The sequence below is a fragment of the Vipera berus genome, assembly GCF_964194415.1.
Source record: "Vipera berus genome assembly, chromosome: 3".
NCBI classification, from domain to species: domain Eukaryota; kingdom Metazoa; phylum Chordata; class Lepidosauria; order Squamata; family Viperidae; genus Vipera; species Vipera berus.
In genome coordinates, this window is record NC_138204.1 from 123,841,384 (window position 1) to 123,859,427 (window position 18,044).

The 18,044-nt window shown below is 42.3% G+C and overlaps 1 protein-coding gene across 2 annotated transcripts in view; it reads left to right on the top strand.

The window, feature by feature from the left end:
- XRN2 (5'-3' exoribonuclease 2) overlaps positions 1–18,044 on the top strand; it is a 74,926-nt gene that overhangs the window by 41,394 nt on the left and 15,488 nt on the right. For both annotated transcript variants that reach the window (XM_081323247.1, XM_081323248.1), the window contains exons 21-27: positions 1,064–1,147; positions 2,417–2,514; positions 2,621–2,700; positions 4,996–5,052; positions 8,716–8,784; positions 8,938–9,072; positions 11,782–11,921. In XM_081323247.1, coding sequence (XP_081179373.1) covers positions 1,064–1,147; positions 2,417–2,514; positions 2,621–2,700; positions 4,996–5,052; positions 8,716–8,784; positions 8,938–9,072; positions 11,782–11,921 — 663 coding nt within the window. The remainder of the gene's footprint in view (positions 1–1,063; positions 1,148–2,416; positions 2,515–2,620; positions 2,701–4,995; positions 5,053–8,715; positions 8,785–8,937; positions 9,073–11,781; positions 11,922–18,044) is intronic.

The following is an 18,044-nucleotide window of genomic DNA, read 5'->3' on the forward strand; positions in this document are numbered from 1 at the left end:
TTTCCAGGTTTGCTAACAGTCACTAAACTGATTTCTATGTCCTGTTTTCCTTAATGATTTTTTAAAAAATAGCAAATGGTATAGATTAGATAAGTTGTGATACATAGTAATTTCAGCAATATCCATATGGAATTTTATTGCTGTGACTAAAATAAAATTGATTAACCATTTAACATTTAGATACTTAATAATAAGCTACTTGAATAGTTTTTATAATAGAAAAACCAGTATGAAGTGCTGTGTTTTATATGTTTTGCCCAGGGTCATGCAAGAGGACTCTACTTGTTTAGTAGGGTTTCGCTGTCCATTTCTTCAGTTGCATTTTGCCTCTCCTCAACCCATTTTTCCTCTGGAGAAAGCCGGGAAACGTGCTTGGCTGTAGTGCTCCTCCACTGATAAGTTAGCTTATTGAATGTCACTCTAAAATAAATTACTAGATTTTGCAATTACTTTGTATTTTTACTGGGATATTTAGAAATTCAGTATTTGCAATAGGTACAACTGCAAGCTGTCCTTTTTTGCATGCTTTTATGTGTATTATCATCCATCTTAACTTCAGTCATAAACATAATCCAAACTCAAGAGGTTTTGAAATTGTAATGAAATGTGGTTTAAGATGGCTCCAGATTGTACTGACCATTTGTTATGTTTGCTTAGATTGTATATTATTATTTTGCTTTAGCTCTGTAGATTATTCACATAAGTCAAAATCTTTTTAAAAAGATCTGTTACAGAGATAAATGCCAGTTTAGTCCCATTAAAAATATTGAAAATTGTTTTAGCATTTCTGGGAAGGGAAATGGTCGATATACTATAAGTGTAAAATGAACAAAAGTGGGTTAAGTGCATGCATTTTCTTTTCCTTCTTTTTCCACACTCAGGGAAAGTCAATGACCTTAAGTTAAATCTTTCAAGGCTCTGATTTTAGTGGAAGAGCTAAATATATGCTTACTTATCTCTTCTTGAAATCCAGTATTATGTTTTGGTTTGCCCAACTATCTTTTGAACTTTTCCCTTGATATTATTAGAGATAAATGTAAGTTCCAATTGCTTGTTTTCCTAGGGGTTGCTCTGTTGCCTTTTGTTGATGAACGCCGTCTAAGAGCTGCTCTGGCACAGGTGTATCCCAACCTCACTTCTGAAGAGAGTAAGAATTGCAGGACTGTAAAATGATTTTGATAACATAACATTTTGGTATATTTGGTATATTTATATATAAATACATCAATTTCATTGTTTCATTTTCAAGAAATTAGTCAGCAAATATTTGTGCCATCTTATACTACTCCAGTCTTGGCCCTTTTAATTGTCTATAGTACAAAAATACCTACCATCCACCCACATTACAATTTAAGTTGAATATTCTTTTTGTTAGAATAATTTTGAATCACATTTTGATCAGGTTTACATCAAATACTCAACTCAAATTCTGAGAGAAATTAAGTTATTCTTGCATGTTTAATACAATAATTCTACAAATTGTTAAGAGAAGAGACAAAGTCTGGGGGGTGGAGTCAAGAGAGGACTCAGCCTAGGATTGTTAGGTGTCCACAAACATTTCAGCTCCAACCTGCTTTGAATTCAATTGTCACTTATCCAGCACCAATTTAGTGCTGACTATTAGTTGACTAGATTCTTCTGTTTTGGCTTGAGCAATTAATCTTCTTAACTGGAACTTAATGTATGCTCCTGTTTCTTTGTGCCTGACACAAATTCAACATAAACATGCAATTTGTCACTTTTGTATGACTATAGAAACTATTTATATTACATTTCAGTGGCAAAAAAATGATAAAATCTGTACTTAGAATTGTGGAAAGTAGTACCCTCCTGTAGCTATTCATGTCAAATACTTAGATAATGAAGAAAAACAGCAGAATACGGACCTGGTCTTTAGGAATTCTGACAAGCATTCAAGTATCTTTATTACATAATATATTATTCAGATTGACAAGCAGTCACAAGTGATGGAGAGTGCAGGAGAGAGGTGTCAAGTTTCTCCTGAATACCTATTCCCTTTATAAAAGTAGTATAAAATTTCCTTTAGAAAAGTGGTGTACAATTCACATGACTCCTATGTAATCAGAAGTCCTTGCGTATGATTTCCATGCTTTTGGATTTGTTTAAAAAAGTCTTCATGATGCACCTCTTTGACAGAATCTACTTTGTGGCATTAACCATCTCACTGATTAAGAAGCAGAAATTACTTTTAAGAATAGTAAATGTTCTCCTCCTCTCAGAGCATAATTGCATTACACTGTAAACTAGGCACACACCATCAAGGGAAACTTCTTACAGTATTCTAAGTGGTGTTTTGTATTGTACTGCAAATGCATGCAGTAAACTCTTACTTTTGGTATGTCTTACCCCTGTTAGACATTCCTGTTAATAAGTATTATTTTATTTTCTTCTCTAGTGAGAAGAAATAGTCTTGGTAGTGATGTCCTTTTTGTTGGGAAACATCATCAGCTTCATGACTTCATTCTTGAGCAGTATAAATCTAATGAAAAAGAGGTATGTCATATTTGTTTGATGTATGAAATGAAATATGTCTCAACTGCATATTTATCATTAGAGCTATTTTGGCTAAGTTAATCATGATTTTCTTCCTCCTCAATAGCCAGTAGATATAGCCCCTGAACTGTGTCATGGAATACAGGGAAAGATTACCTTGAATGAAAATCCCATCCTTCCAGATGAGTAAGTACAGCTTATACTGCAGTTAGCTTGCTGACAAATTGTTCATTTTTAATTTATTCCAGTAGATGAGATGCAAATGAATATATATGATAAGACTGATTTGTTTTATTCATTGTCAAGGAATTTTTAAAAAATCTAGTCATACTAGAATAATGAGGAAGATCATCTGTGGATGTGAAAATTGGGAAGAGGTATATACTGTACATTTGTGAAAATAAAGATGTAAAAGACCATCCCCCCAAATCCAAATGCTTTCCCATGTGGGAAATAACTAAGGGATTGATTGAATGAATGAATGAATGATGTGTTTATTTAAAGTGTCTCTACATTTTGAAACTCTTGATAGTTCACAACAATTGTACAACAGTTAGAATATTTGCATCGCAGTATACATATAAGAATACAGTCTTGGCAACATCATATGGACTAACCAAAAGCCTACTAGAAGAGTAGAGTTTTAACTATCTTCCAAAAGCCTGTTACAGATGGAGCCACTCTTGTTTCCAAGTTGGCAGTAAATCCTCTTATTCTTTGGGACTTCAGTCTACTTATGAGCAGTGTGGTGTTCAGATACCTCAAGAGTTTATGGCAATCATGAACCTAATCCAAATTATTTGGAAGCTTGACACATAACAAGGAATGCATGTTAGATCTGATTTTTGTTTCAGGACAAAATGTGATGAAGGAATGAAGGATCTTGCCATCAATACTTCCAAGAGTTAGAATGCCTTCTGATTTTTTTCTGGCTTGGTAGCACTACCCGCTTTCCTAGAGAGAGAGGATTTATTTGGTTAGTCCCCACCACCACCAAACTGATGGGCTCAGCAGGGTTTCAGAGAGAGCTTGGGATTTATCCTGAGAATGTGATAGGAAGTTTGACTTGAATCTCTGATCGCTGCCTGAGTGGGTGGGTGACAAGAGCCCTTCCTCCCTGTTCCTTCCTTCCTCTCTCCCTTCCCTTCTCTTCCTAGCAGGCAGGTAATTGGCTGCTGCTGGGAAGGGGAGTGAGGGAGTGCATAAGTAGCCTGGAAATTGTCATGGAACATTAAAAATGTGACCACAGCAGTCCGGTAACACTCAAGCAACCATAACTTCCCCAAATTTCATTCCTTTGGGAGTCATAGGTTCCTGTATTCTGTAAGTTAGCCCATTTGTATTATCTTTGTTGACAAAGTTTTGCCTTATGATGCATTGTTTTGCCCAGTGAAAGTTTTGGTAGTATAAAGATAAATATATTGTAGTGTTTATTTGCCTTTTTACCTATACTGTTTTATGCTTTAATATTATAAACCATCTGGAATCTTTTGATTCTGGTGGTATGTAAATGCAAGAGAAAGATACATTCATATAGTTAAAGCCCAAAATAAGTGTGAGCCTAGTGTTAGCTAACCTTGTGAAACGTTTGCTGAAATGTAAGCATTATCTTTTTAAAGAAATTGCAGAGAGGTGATTTATAAATATAGGATCATGTTATATCTTGTAAATACATTCTCTTTTATTAAAATCAGTTGTATGACTAATGCAGTTTAAGCCCTTCCAGCATCTACAACCTTTATATTATCATTATCAGAAGTATAAAGAATTAAATTAATTCCTGTACAAAATAGTGAGTATATATAAAGAATGTGATTTTTAAATAAAAGCAGGAAATTCAAAAGATAAAATGGAAAGAAGTGTCATTAAGCCGTAATACAAGAAAAAATTTGTATAAGATGAGAAAGTGTGGTATCAAAAATTTATTGAGAGGGTAAATGGGAAAATAGAATGAAAATACACAAACAGACTATTTGCAGCATGGGATTGAAGTTGGGACTTTAGGTATGCTAAAGAATAATAGAGGAAGAAATAACTAACTTGAGTTGATATGAAGCTCTGGTACTAAGTGTTCTATTTTTATTAAATTCTATCTTTTCCTGTTAAAAATGAATGTTGATTATTCCACTTTGTGCGCTGGTTTCCTCTTAAAATGAAATATCACAGCTCTGACATTTTGAAATATTGATTTCAGTATTAATTCCCTCCTTTCCCTTGCTTGAATTGAGGCAAATTGCTGCTGCTTTTAATCTTTCTGTAGCAGCCCACACTTAAAACCGTGTTGCCTTGAGAATTTTATCTTAGGAATATTAAAATATTTGTACATTTTATTTTCTGTTGGTTACTTAGACCACTTAACTGTCCTTTTACACAAAAGGCAAGTGTTCTGGATTATGGCCATTGACAATTTATATTTCTGTTCCACCATTCTCTGCTTTTTTATGAAATGAACAGTTTTTTCCATTTTCTCTTAACCATCAGAGCAGTGCAATCTCCTGTACCGCTGCTGCGTGATCTGACACAGAATTCTGCCATAAGGTAAATTATAAATTCAGGTTATAATGTACCATTCTTTATCAATTCTGGTTTATCATCTATATGTCACAGATAGGTAAAAAAAGAAAATAAAAGAGGTGATCCCCTTATATTACAGGCTTTTGGTGTTTTGGCTTCACAGTCAACTGAAATGTTAAACCTTGGAAAACAATTTGCCTTCTCTTCAGCAATAATTATGATCTCACTTCCATAAATTCCTTTGCTAATCTCCTATGTGGATGGTGATTAGAGGCCTATCTCTCTCTTTATCTTGTCACCTAGGAACTTCATAATCCTGCTGTATATTTATTTACATTCTGTATTCCCCATAAGATTAGACTAGTGAATCTGGTGAAATAACATGAATGATTCTCTTAAGAGAATCTATACAAGAGTCCGTTCATTGTAATCCATAGATCGTTCACTTCTCTGGCCTTATTTAGTTCATGTCTGGAGACAAGTACAGTTCTGTGACTCATATAGAAATAGACCGTTGCCTCCTGAATGATGTCATTTTTTCTATCATACTCTGTAAAAGTAGATCTATTTGCTGTGGGACTGAAGTGTGCCTTCCATTTTAATTGAGAAAACAATGTTTTCCTGAATTCATAGGGAAAAAAATAATTCCTTTCTTCTATGAGATGGCAAGTCTTAAGCCTTAAACAAAGTTTATCCAGACAATAACTCCTTAGTCTTTGCTTGCCTCCCGCAGTAATCCTTTGGTGGGGAGAAAAATGGCTGTCAGGATCAGATTGCCAAGGGATCAGGCTGCCAACAGGCTGATCTTATGTTAGGTAGACACTAGAAGCTAGGTTCCCTTTTATGCATTCAGAGGTGTTAGAATAGCTATACTTCAGGCTGCCACCATCTTTGATATGAAAGAAGATCCTGACTTTTCCCTTCCATCTTTTGGGAAGAAAAGGCAGTGGGCCAGAGCAACTCCCCAGAGCAGTTCAAGGGAGCTAGTGGGTTGTTCTTGCTTATACTGTACTTGCCCCATGTTGCATTTGCTGTCTTGTGCCTCTAGGTCAGAACTGTGGTGAAGAAAGACAGATAATCTCAACCAGGATACTAAATCATTTCCCAACTCCAACAGATTCCATTGCTCCTCAGTTCATGGTCCTAAACTCAAATATGGTCACATAGTGATTGAACTTATGACAGCAACAATGTATAACTAAAATTCTGGACTCAATCGTGGTCATAAGTTGAAGATTACCAGTACTTCTCCCCCAAAGTAATTTGTGACCATATAGCCCTCGGTGATTACCATAATCTCATTTTATTTTATTTTATTTTATTTTTCTTTTTTCTTTTGCCAAAGCTAGAGAATTTGCAGTGGAATTTCCCATTCCTGTAGGCTTTATCATAAGCAAAAGAAAAAAATATCCTAATAATAATTCTACTGGAATAGAGAACAGAGACAGAAAATACTATGTTTGTGTAGTTCCCACTTTCGATAGGGCATCCTCTCTTTCATCCTTATTCTTACACTTTTAGTTCCTTGTTGCTTTTGATCTAAGTTGTACATTGTTACAGTGATAAAGCATTCCATCTTCTCAAGGACAAGAGGAGTTAATCCTTTCCTGCCAGGCATGACCTTAAGTGACCCCAAAGACCCTCTATGTTAAGTCCAACTTCCATTCTGAACTGATTACAGGATAGTATAATTATGTTTGTTGTATCGGTGGAACAACCTTTCTGCTAGTGTGGACCATATGTTGGTGCTTTTTTTAATCCGCCCTGATGCTGCAGTAGATAGTGCTCTCACACAAACAAGCACATCTGTTACAGCAGTTCCCCACCATCTCCCAAAATATAGACTACGTAATAAAGTCTCCGTTTATCCTGGGTTTTGAAGAATTAGTCAATGAAAAGACAAAGAAACCCACTTGTTTTATTTTATTCAGAATATATTGTAAGGACATAAAAACAGATAAAAAGTTGTTGTTAGCTGCGAAGTCATGTCCGACCCATCGCGACCCTATGGACAACGTTCCTCCAGGCCTTCCTGTCCTCTACCATCTTCTGGAGTCCATTTAAGCTCACGCCTACTGCTTCAGTGACTCCATCCAGCCACCTCATTCTCTGTCGTCCCTTTCTTCTATTGCCCTCAATCTTTCCCAGCATTAGGCTCTTCTCCAGTGAGTCCTTCCTTCTCATTAGGTGGCCATAGTATTTGAGTTTTAGCTTCAGGATCTGGCCTTCTTAAAGAGCAGTCAGGGTTGATCTCCTCTAGGACTGACCGGTTTGATCGCCTGGCAGTCCAAGGGACTCGCAGGAGTCCTCTCCAGCACCATAGCTCAAAGGCCTCAATTCTTTGGCGCTCAGCCTTTCTTATGGTCCAACTTTCACTGCCATACATTGCAACTGGGAAGACCATAGCCTTGACTATACGCACTTTTGTTGATAGGGTGATGTCTCTGCTTTTTAGTGTGCTGTCTAGATTTGTCATGGCTTTCCTCCCCAGAGATAAAAAGAGAGCATATTAAATGAAACATGCAAACATTAAAATATGTTTAAAGGCATATGTTACCAATCCTGCACAGATGTGTTTTCCAGCTTGAGAGGGTGCATCAGAGAGCTAATTAACCTTTTGAAGCTTTTTACCTTTTGACTCAAAGACAACATACTTCGCTAATTTCAAATGGTTAGATCCATAAAATGTAAATCAAGTCTTACTGTTGTGCTCACCGAAGAACTTTTTATGATGAGAATTAGTTCCTTTTCTTGGACATATCCTTTATAGCATCCTTATTTTTCCAGGCTTTTGGTGAGGGGGTGGGTGAGGAAAGTTTCTTAAATAGCAGAAATTGCTATCTCCAAATTGTGACACATTTAGAGGGTAATATTAAAAATGGAGTTACCGTATGTGCCATGGGTACCCAATCCCTGTTTTACAAAAAAAAATGGTAGTACTTTGGACGGCCAGAAGAATGCATGTACTAACTAGATTGCCTATTTGATGACTCATATTCAATTTGCAAAGAAGTTGGCATTTTTAAAGGGTGGCATTTCCCCCCCCCCCACTCCCCAAATCATTCAAAATGTGTGCATTTTTATGAACCCATATTTGACCTAAAATATTCTAAGGTTCATTCCTGGTGGATTCCTCAAATTATGTTCTTATTTGTGTTTCTGAATATTCCTTTCTCATTTGCTTGAAAAAAAAATCTGTAATAGATTAAGAAGGTCGGAAGCCTTGGAGTCATAGGTTTAAGAAATAGTTGCATTTTGGATCCTTGTATCTGTTGGGTGTGCCAATACAACACAGTAGTATCTCATGAGAAGGCCTCTGTGAGATGAAGACTATGTATATGCTGTAAAGTTTCTCTACATGCAATTGAATGAAAAGTCACAGAAAGCACCTGCATGGAATTACATCATTTATTAAATACAATTCTGTGGCATTTGACACATCTTAGTGCAGGTGTTGTCCGCTGATAAACATCTTGGATTTGCTTGCAAAATAAGCAGCAAGCAAAAGAGATTGATAGGATACATTTGTCTTTGCAAGTGATAAGTTTGGATGGCCTAACTTGATTTCTGATTTATTTGGTTAAATGTTTACCTTAAAAAGGAATGCAATACTGAGAACTGTTCATAGAGCTGGATTATTGGTCTTATTAAATCTTCACAATTGTTTCAAAAAAATTTTGTTTCTAGTGTCAACTTTAAAGATCCCCAATACCAAGAAGACTATATTTTTAAGGCAGTCGTGTTATCTGGGGCAAAGTAAGTATTCTTTTTTTGAAAATATTTCTGAACCATTTAGTGTACAATAGAATGTAGGTAACTATACCAAGCTGAAATTTGGGCCAGATGATTCTGGCGTCTTCTGTTGTTCTGACATGTATTACACTAAATAATTTTGTCTTAATTAATCAGAAAACCTCCAGCAGTTCTGAAACCAGGTGACTGGGAGAAAACGAATTATGATGGCAAATCTTGGAAGCCACAGCTTGGCTTTAATCGTGATAGGAGGCAGGTTCACTTGGACCAGTCAGCATTCAGAACATTAGGGTAAGTAGTTATAAGCTTTTTTAAATGTTAGTATTACACATCTACATGTGTAATTGAGGTAGTCCTCAACGTAACAACAGTTCGTTTAGTGACCATTCAACCGTTACCACGGCACTGAAAAAGTGACTTACTGTGTTTTCCGAAAAGAAGACCTGATCTTATATGTATTTTTTGCTTCCAAAAGAGGCATTAGTTCTTATTTTGGGGGGGATGTTTAATTTTTTTCACGTACAGAAGGTGTTGAGCACGGGGCCGACGGGCATGGGAGTGGCCTCAGCCCAACCCTGCCTGCTGGCCGTGCTGCGGCTGGGAGACTTCTTGGCCGCGGCAGGCACCATGCTGCTGCTGACCTTGCGAGGGCTCTTCGCCCTCTGCTCTCAGCCGCCCTGCCTGTGCGTGGGAGGGGGTGTGCAGCACAACTCGGCGTAGCGGCGGGATCGGCAGTGTGGGTGAAGCGCCACTCCGAGCTCAGCCTGGACCCACCTCTCATTCCACCTTTCCAGGTGCCTGGAGATGTTTCCAGCGCATTCTCGCCAACCCCCACCGTGCCTGTGGCACCAGGCAACTTTGCCACTGAGGGCCTCTCTCTTCCACAGCTCACCTTTTGACTCTGGAGCAGGCAGCGACCATGGTTGGCACTTTGCCTTCATTCGCAGAGGAGCTGCCCCCAGGCTTGCCTGTCCTGGCTACTGTATGGCCCGGCAACATGCCGAGTGCTTCCCCCTCATTCTTCTCATGCTCTGGAGGAAGCGGGCCCTTGTCCTTGTAGTCTCCCTCTTGGCAGGCGGCCACCCACCCACTCTGGGCTCTCCTGCCTGATGTGGGGCGAGTCACCCCAGATCTACAGTATGACATCCGGAATGCCTCCCCCCCTGCGCCACTGGCCTGCCAGGGCCCCTTCTCCAGCAGCCGCTGGTGGAGTTCTTATGCCGGCTGTGTGAGACAGGTGTGGGGCTGCTCCTGACTACCTTCGGCCTCTGTCTCACATGCGGCTGCTCTACTGCCACCTTGCCTTCCACCGGCCCACTGCCAAGCCCTGGGTCTCTGGTACGATCTCTGGAGTGCTCCTCCTGCCGCTGGCCTGCCGCCACCAGAGATGAAGCGAGGAAGGCAGCGGGGGGGGTGGAGCTGCCTCCCTCCACCTGCCAGACACCCGCCAAAGCTGCAAAGCACAGGAGGCGCGCCGCCTGGCCTCTGGGTGCATGGGGAACCTCCAGTGGCAGGTACTGGAGGGTGCTGGGTAGCATCCAGGAAGGATCCGCATTCTGCATCAAGTAAACTAAAGGTAGTTAAAACAGTATGGCAACGAAAATCCAGCAGCGGGGGGAAAAACTCCAGTCTCACATACGGAGAATCTGCACCGCTCACCTTCCGCCCCCCTCCCGGTGCCTTCACTTCACTATGGTAAATCGATCACCTGGCTAGAAGTGAGGTTTAGCAGGCCAAGCATGCCCAGGGGGCGGGGGGGGGAGGAAGGCTGATGGTGCAAATTCTGGATTTTTCTTACCTGCTGCTGGATTTTCCCTGCCAGACTGTTTTAACTTTCTTTAAAGTTTACTTGATACAGATGCTGTATTTATGTATCGTTTATTTGCATGATACATGAACCTGTTCCCTGAAAAGAACCATGATTGACAACCATCACAGATAATAAAGGTAAAGGTTCCCCCGCACATGTGTGCTAGTTGTTTCCGACTCTAGGGGCCGGTGCTCATCTCTGTTTCAAAGCCGAAGAGCCAGCGCTTGTCCGAGGACGTCTCCATGGTCATGTGGCTGGCATGACTAGATGCCAAAGGCGCACGGAACGCTGTTACCTTCCCACTGTAGTGGTCCCTATTTTTCTACTTGCATTTTTACGTGCTTTCGAACTGCTAGGTTGGCAGAAGCTGGGACGAGTAACAGGCACTCACTCTGTTACGCGGCACTCGGGATTCAATCCGCCAAACTGCCGACCTTCTGATCGACAAACTCAGCGTCCTAAAAGAAGCAAATGAGTGATGAGTTGTTCTCCCAAAATTCACTATCCTTTGAAATAACTGTGGTTATGTTATTTTATTAATTAGTAAAGTAATGTAAATCAAGGTTTAGACTTTAGTGGGCTCTGTAATCTTTTTTTCATTTGGTAGGGCAAATGGAATCATGCATTCTTTCTCACCTAGGTAAAGAGTCATACATAATATTAGTTATACAGATTATTATACTGCATTAAGCTTATTTCCTTCCAGTTACTTTGGGAGAGAAATACATTATAAGAATCAGTGTGCATATATTTTGATGTGCAGAAATCTGCTTACATAAGATTGGTTTCCCATTGTGATGGACACGCATCATACATACATCTATGGTTAGATTTTTACCCTGCCCAGGCTCAGGGTCTCCATTTATTTTATCCCAGCAACAGCAAACCTGTGAGGTAGGAGCTGAGAGAGAGGACTGGCCAAAAATCATCCAGTGAGTTTTCATGGTTAAAGATGGACTGGATCTTCCTGCCTCTAATCCAACACAGTATCAGTTGTACATGACGCAAAATAAATATATTTCTACGTCTGTGATATCTCTTATTTGACCAGAGCTTTAGGAACGTACCTTTGTGCTGGTCTGAAACACAAGCTTTCTGCTTCGTGGAATATGTGGAGGTGAGTTTCCTTTGGATTCACTTATTTCCTAGAAAATTAATACTTTTATTTGTTTTTCTTCCCTATATTATAGACATGCAATGTCAAGGGACAGAGGACAATCAGGAAGTGGAGTATACAGTAATATTGGTCCCCCTGGAGCTTACAATCAAGGAAGCACATATAGACCATTGCTAGGCAGACCACAGCATCAGATTCCCAAATTGCTGTCAAGTAAGTGTTTTATTTTTGTTTCATTTGCCTTCTCTATCAAGTTTTTTTTTGTTGTTGTTGAATAAAACATTTTTGTTGATGTCACAGACATGATAGTAGCTTTTTGTTCTTGAGACTGTCTTAAGCTACTTAAGCATTTCTTCAAAGAAGAGCTTCTCTTCTGTTAGGGATGAGGAGATGATTGAGAATTATCCCATTCAGTTGAAGCGCAAGTTCACGTATGGCCCCAGATCTTGTGTTTTCCAACTCCATATTTTAAATAAACCCACTAATCAAACCCAGCCAATTTTAGAAGTGGGAATTGCGCCAGCTTTTCATCTCTACCCCGAACCAACCCAATGATGCCCTTGAAGTGATGTCCCATTGCCTGGAAGCGGTACGAATCTGGATGGGGAAGAACAGGCTCCAGCTCAACCCAGCCAAGACTGAGTGGCTTTACGTATCAGCATCTTGTGCAGTCCAAGATCTACCATATTTGGTTATGGGGGGAGAGGTGTTGCCTTCCGTTGATAGGGCGTGCAACTTAGGCGTCCTCCTGGATGCACGACTCAGTTTAGAAGATCACATAGGAGTCGTGGCCAGGGGGGCATTTGCCCAGGTTCACCTGGTGCGCTAGTTGCGCCCCTATCTGGACCGAGATGCTTTACGTACAGTCACTCATGTGCTTGTTACCTCCCGCGTAGATTACTTCAATGCTCTCTACATGGGGCTGCCCTTGAAGACCACTCAGAGGCTTCAGCTGGTGCAGAATGCGGCCGTGCGGGTTGTGATGGGAGCATCCCGATACTCCCATATTACACCCCTCCTGCATGAGCTGCATTGGTTACCAGTTGCCCTCTGAGTGAGATTCAAGGTGCTGGTTCTTAACTATAAAGCCCTACATGGCTTAGGCCCGGGTTACTTGCAGGACCGTCTGCTGCCAGGAACGACTTCCCATCGCCCTGTGCGCTCACACAGAGGGCCTCCTCAGGGTGCCGTCCGCCAGACAATGTCGGCTGGCAACTCCCAGTGGGAGGGCCTTCTCTGTGGGGGCACCTGCCTTGTGGAATCAGCTCCCCCGGGAGCTCCGGTTGGCCCCAGATCTCAAGACATACCTTTTCCAATAGGCCGACCTGGACTGATGATAAGGGTTTTAATAATGTTTTTAATGTTTTTATTGGTTTTAGTGGGGCTTTGTGATAGTTTAATTTTTTAAAATATTTGTATTCTGTATTTTATTGTTGTTAGCCGCCCTGAGTCCTTTGGGAATAGGGCAGTATATAAACTGAATAAATAAATAAATAAATAAAATCACACCAATGAAAGACAACACTGTAGTTATGGGGGCTCTGGGTAAACTGAAAAAGGGCTTTAGGGCTGCAGATTGTCCATTCTGTAAGGAAATGTCAATAAAAATAAGCAAGTGTGTCTTAGATAACCAGATTTGCAGTGATTAGTCTTAAACTCCGCAATTCCTAGTAACACCGTTGAAAACCAGTATTTATATACCTATACAGTATTTGTTCATGTATCTGTGGGAAGGGAATGTTTATTTGAAAAATCATGTTAAATCATGTTGATTTTACTGGCTTGTCAAGATGCAGCTCAAAACCTATTTGGAAAAAAGATTCAGTTCCATTTCACATTTGGTTTTCTTAATGTGTTTTTATACATGAATCAGTATTAAAATATGGCAAAGAAATGTAGTCATTTCAGCTTAAGTTCTCTCAGTGAGCAATGGAGGTTGGTGGCATTCCATGATTTGATACTGATGTGCCAATTTTCAGTTGATGAATAATTATATGCTGATAGCTTATAAGAGTCAAGTGGAGTCTAGAAACACTATGTGAATACAGGTTTGGCTTTTGCTATCTTGAGTATGACTGTATTACTTTCATCTCAGTCAGAAACTTGTCAATTAGCTGGCTTTCTATTAATCAAGGGGCAGAGCATTTTTAAATTGGTAAACATGAAATCTTTGATTGCCATACTGATTGCAGAAGTTGAGTTGCTACTAGAAATAGCAGTTTAAATCGCAGCATAGTTCAAGGAATTGCATATATTTATGCACCAATGAATTCCTAGCTACATTTTTTTCCCATGAGCTGTATTACGGGTCTGCATTTCTCACTTTTATGTTTCCTTCTATTTTCTTTCCCAGCTGTAATGAATAGTCCAAAGTTGCCATTAATTGTTTCCCATTATCATCATTTTCTCATTATATATTTTTTCCAACTGAAAACTATATTTAAATGTTGTCTTTTAATATGGAATTGTACATTTCATAGTAGATATTTTCAGAATAAAATGCACTCTACTAGGATATCCAGCTTTTGGTGGTTTGTATAGCGTTCTCAGGGCTGCATTACAAAGGTGGGTGGGACAGCTTTTGTTTTTTATTTTAATTATTTTTCTTTTCTTCTTCTCAAAAATGGGTTTTGTTCAGAATTGGGGATCAATTTTGGAATAAATTCTAGAAATGAAATGCCTTGTCTAATAGTGATTGCTCTCCCATGTTTTGCTTATGAAGATGCCATTAGTAAACTTAAATCTGATTTTCAAATATCTACAGAAGAGTAATGAGAAATACTCTAAAAAGTTGTTGTTTTGCCTTTGAGCATAAATTACCTTGATCAAATAATACACAATGCAGGAATTGCTATTGTTAAAAAGTGAACTAGACCCAGTTTCATCCAGCAAAGATAAGTTGCAGTCATCTCGGCTCTGCATGCAGTTATCTCAAGTACTTCCATAAAAGCCTTTTTGTTCAGGTCAGATCATTCAAATATAAACCTTCTAGATAGGGCATACAAAAACTGCTCAGGTTTTCTTCCAGAGATTCCATGTTTTTAAAGTTTCAGTTGAGAAAGACAGTGTGACATTCCAGAAAGTCATCACTAGGCCCTGAGGTCCCATCTGGGAAGGTTATAAATGATGATCACATGACCCACTCACCCCAGGACAGTGCAACTGTTATAAATATATTTAATAGCCCAGCTTGTTAATGTGATATTTTTGTTGTATATTTAATATTCATAATACGGGGTAGTTCTCAGCTTACGACCATAATTGAGCCAAAATTTATGTTGCTAAGAGAGATATTTGTTAAGTGAATTTTGCTCCATTTTACGACCTTTCTTGTCACACTTGTTAAATGAATCACTACAGTTGTTAAGTTAGTAGCACAATTGTTAAGTGAATCTGGCTTCCCCACCGACTTTCCTTGTCAGACTGTCACAAAAGGGGATCACATGATCCTGGACACTGCAACTGTCATAATTATGAACCAGCTGCCTAGCATCTGAATTTTGATCACGGGACCATGGGGATGCTACAGTGGTTGTAAGAGTGGAAATGGTCATAAGTCACTTTTTTCACTACACAAAAGTTTGCAAGTCGAGGACTACTTGTAAAAGAAAAGTTTAAGAAGATAGTAGTGAGTGGTTTTTACAGTAGTAGCCAAAATTGGGGAAACCTTTTGGGAAAAGTGTGTTTTTGAGGTTTGATAGCTAATAACACCACTTTTTTTGGAGTGGTACCATAAAATTATATATCAATGGAAAGATAATTTAATCAAGAATATAATGCAACAAAGTTTGTTCAATTATCTGTACTGTATTCTATGAACAGTTATATAACCAAATAACCAGAAAAAGGAAGACCAACTTGCTTAGGTTGATATCAGTTATCTTTACTTCATTTGATTGTAGCCAATGAGCATGAGTGTTTAGAGAGCCAATCAGGTGTCATCTTGTTTTGGCAATGAGCCAATCAGATCACAGTAGGATTCAGCTATTGATGTCATGTACTAAAGCTGGGAGGAAGACATTTGTCAGTGTGTTATGTGATCGCTATCAAGTTGGTTGGGTTTTTTGTGTTCTTTCATTTAGTGAGCTTGTAAAACATAATAAAATTACCGTATATACTTGAGTATAAGCCGAATTTTTCAGCCCACTTTTTGGGCTGAAAAATTCCACTTCGGCTTATACTCCAGTCAACAAAAAAAACTTACCGAGGACTTGTGCGCGGCCGAGGCTTTGGTGCTTCCGGGATCGCCCGCACCTCTCCCAAGCCACCGCCGTCCGAGACCTGCCGAAGTTTGGGGAGGTTTGGGGAGGTGCGCGCGCACCTCCCCAAACTCCGCGCCTTGCCTGCCTGCTTCTTTCCGCAGCGGAAAGAAGCAGGCAGGCAGGGCGCGGAGGAACGGAGACTTGCCGACGTTTGGGGAGGTTTGGGCGCCTCCCCAAACCTCGGCAGGTCTCCGTTCCTCCGCGCAGACCTGCCGACGTTTGGGGAGGTTTGGGCGCCTCCCCAAACCTCCCCAAACGTCGGCAGGTCTCCGTTCCTCCTGCCGACCTTTGGGGAGGTTTGGGCGCCTCCCCAAACCTCGGCAGGTCTCCGTTCCTCCTGCCGACCTTTGGGGAGGTTTGGGCGCCTCCCCAAACCTCGGCAGGTCTCCGTTCCTCCTGCCGACCTTTGGGGAGGTTTGGGCGCCTCCCCAAACCTCCCCAGGTCTCCGTTCCTCCTGCCGACCTTTGGGGAGGTTTGGGCGCCTCCCCAAACCTCGGCAGGTCTCCGTTCCTCCTGCCGACCTTTGGGGAGGTTTGGGCGCCTCCCCAAACCTCGGCAGGTCTCCGTTCCTGTTTGGGGAGGTTTGGGCGCCTCCCCAAACCTCCCCAAACCTCGGCAGGTCTCCGTTCCTCCGCGCAGACCTGCCGACCTTTGGGGAGGTTTGGGCGCCTCCCCAAACGTCCCCAAACCTCGGCAGGTCTCCGTTCCTGTTTGGGGAGGTTTGGGCGCCTCCCCAAACGTCCCCAAACCTCGGCAGGTCTCCGTTCCTCCGCGCAGACCTGCCGACCTTTGGGGAGGTTTGGGCGCCTCCCCAAACGTCCCCAAACCTCGGCAGGTCTCCGTTCCTGTTTGGGGAGGTTTGGGCGCCTCCCCAAACCTCCCCAAACCTCGGCAGGTCTCCGTTCCTCCGCGCAGACCTGCCGACCTTTGGGGAGGTTTGGGCGCCTCCCCAAACCTCCCCAAACCTCGGCAGGTCTCCGTTCTTCCTGCCGACCTTTGGGGAGGTTTGGGCGCCTCCCCAAACCTCCCCAAACGTCGGCAGGTCTGCGCGGAGGAACGGAGACCTGCCGAGGTTTGGGGAGGTTTGGGGAGGCGCCCAAACCTCCCCAAACAGGAACGGAGACCTGCCGAGGTTTGGGGAGGTTTGGGGAGGCGCCCAAACCTCCCCAAAGGTCGGCAGGTCTGCGCGGAGGAACGGAGACCTGCCGAGGTTTGGGGAGGTTTGGGGAGGCGCCCAAACCTCCCCAAACAGGAACGGAGACCTGCCGAGGTTTGGGGACGTTTGGGGAGGCGCCCAAACCTCCCCAAAGGTCGGCAGGTCTGCGCGGAGGAACGGAGACCTGCCGAGGTTTGGGGAGGTTTGGGGAGGCGCCCAAACCTCCCCAAACAGGAACGGAGACCTGCCGAGGTTTGGGGACGTTTGGGGAGGCGCCCAAACCTCCCCAAAGGTCGGCAGGTCTGCGCGGAGGAACGGAGACCTGCCGAGGTTTGGGGAGGTTTGGGGAGGCGCCCAAACCTCCCCAAACAGGAACGGAGACCTGCCGAGGTTTGGGGACGTTTGGGGAGGCGCCCAAACCTCCCCAAAGGTCGGCAGGTCTGCGCGGAGGAACGGAGACCTGCCGAGGTTTGGGGAGGTTTGGGGAGGCGCCCAAACCTCCCCAAACAGGAACGGAGACCTGCCGAGGTTTGGGGAGGTTTGGGGAGGCGCCCAAACCTCCCCAAACGTCGGCAGGTCTGCGCGGAGGAACGGAGACCTGCCGAGGTTTGGGGAGGTTTGGGGAGGCGCCCAAACCTCCCCAAACAGGAACGGAGACCTGCCGAGGTTTGGGGACGTTTGGGGAGGCGCCCAAACCTCCCCAAAGGTCGGCAGGTCTGCGCGGAGGAACGGAGACCTGCCGAGGTTTGGGGAGGCGCCCAAACCTCCCCAAAGGTCGGCAGGAGGAACGGAGACTTGCCGAGGTTTGGGGAGGTTTGGGGAGGCGCCCAAACCTCCCCAAAGGTCGGCAGGAGGAACGGAGACCTGCCGAGGTTTGGGGAGGTTTGGGGAGGCGCCCAAACCTCCCCAAAGGTCGG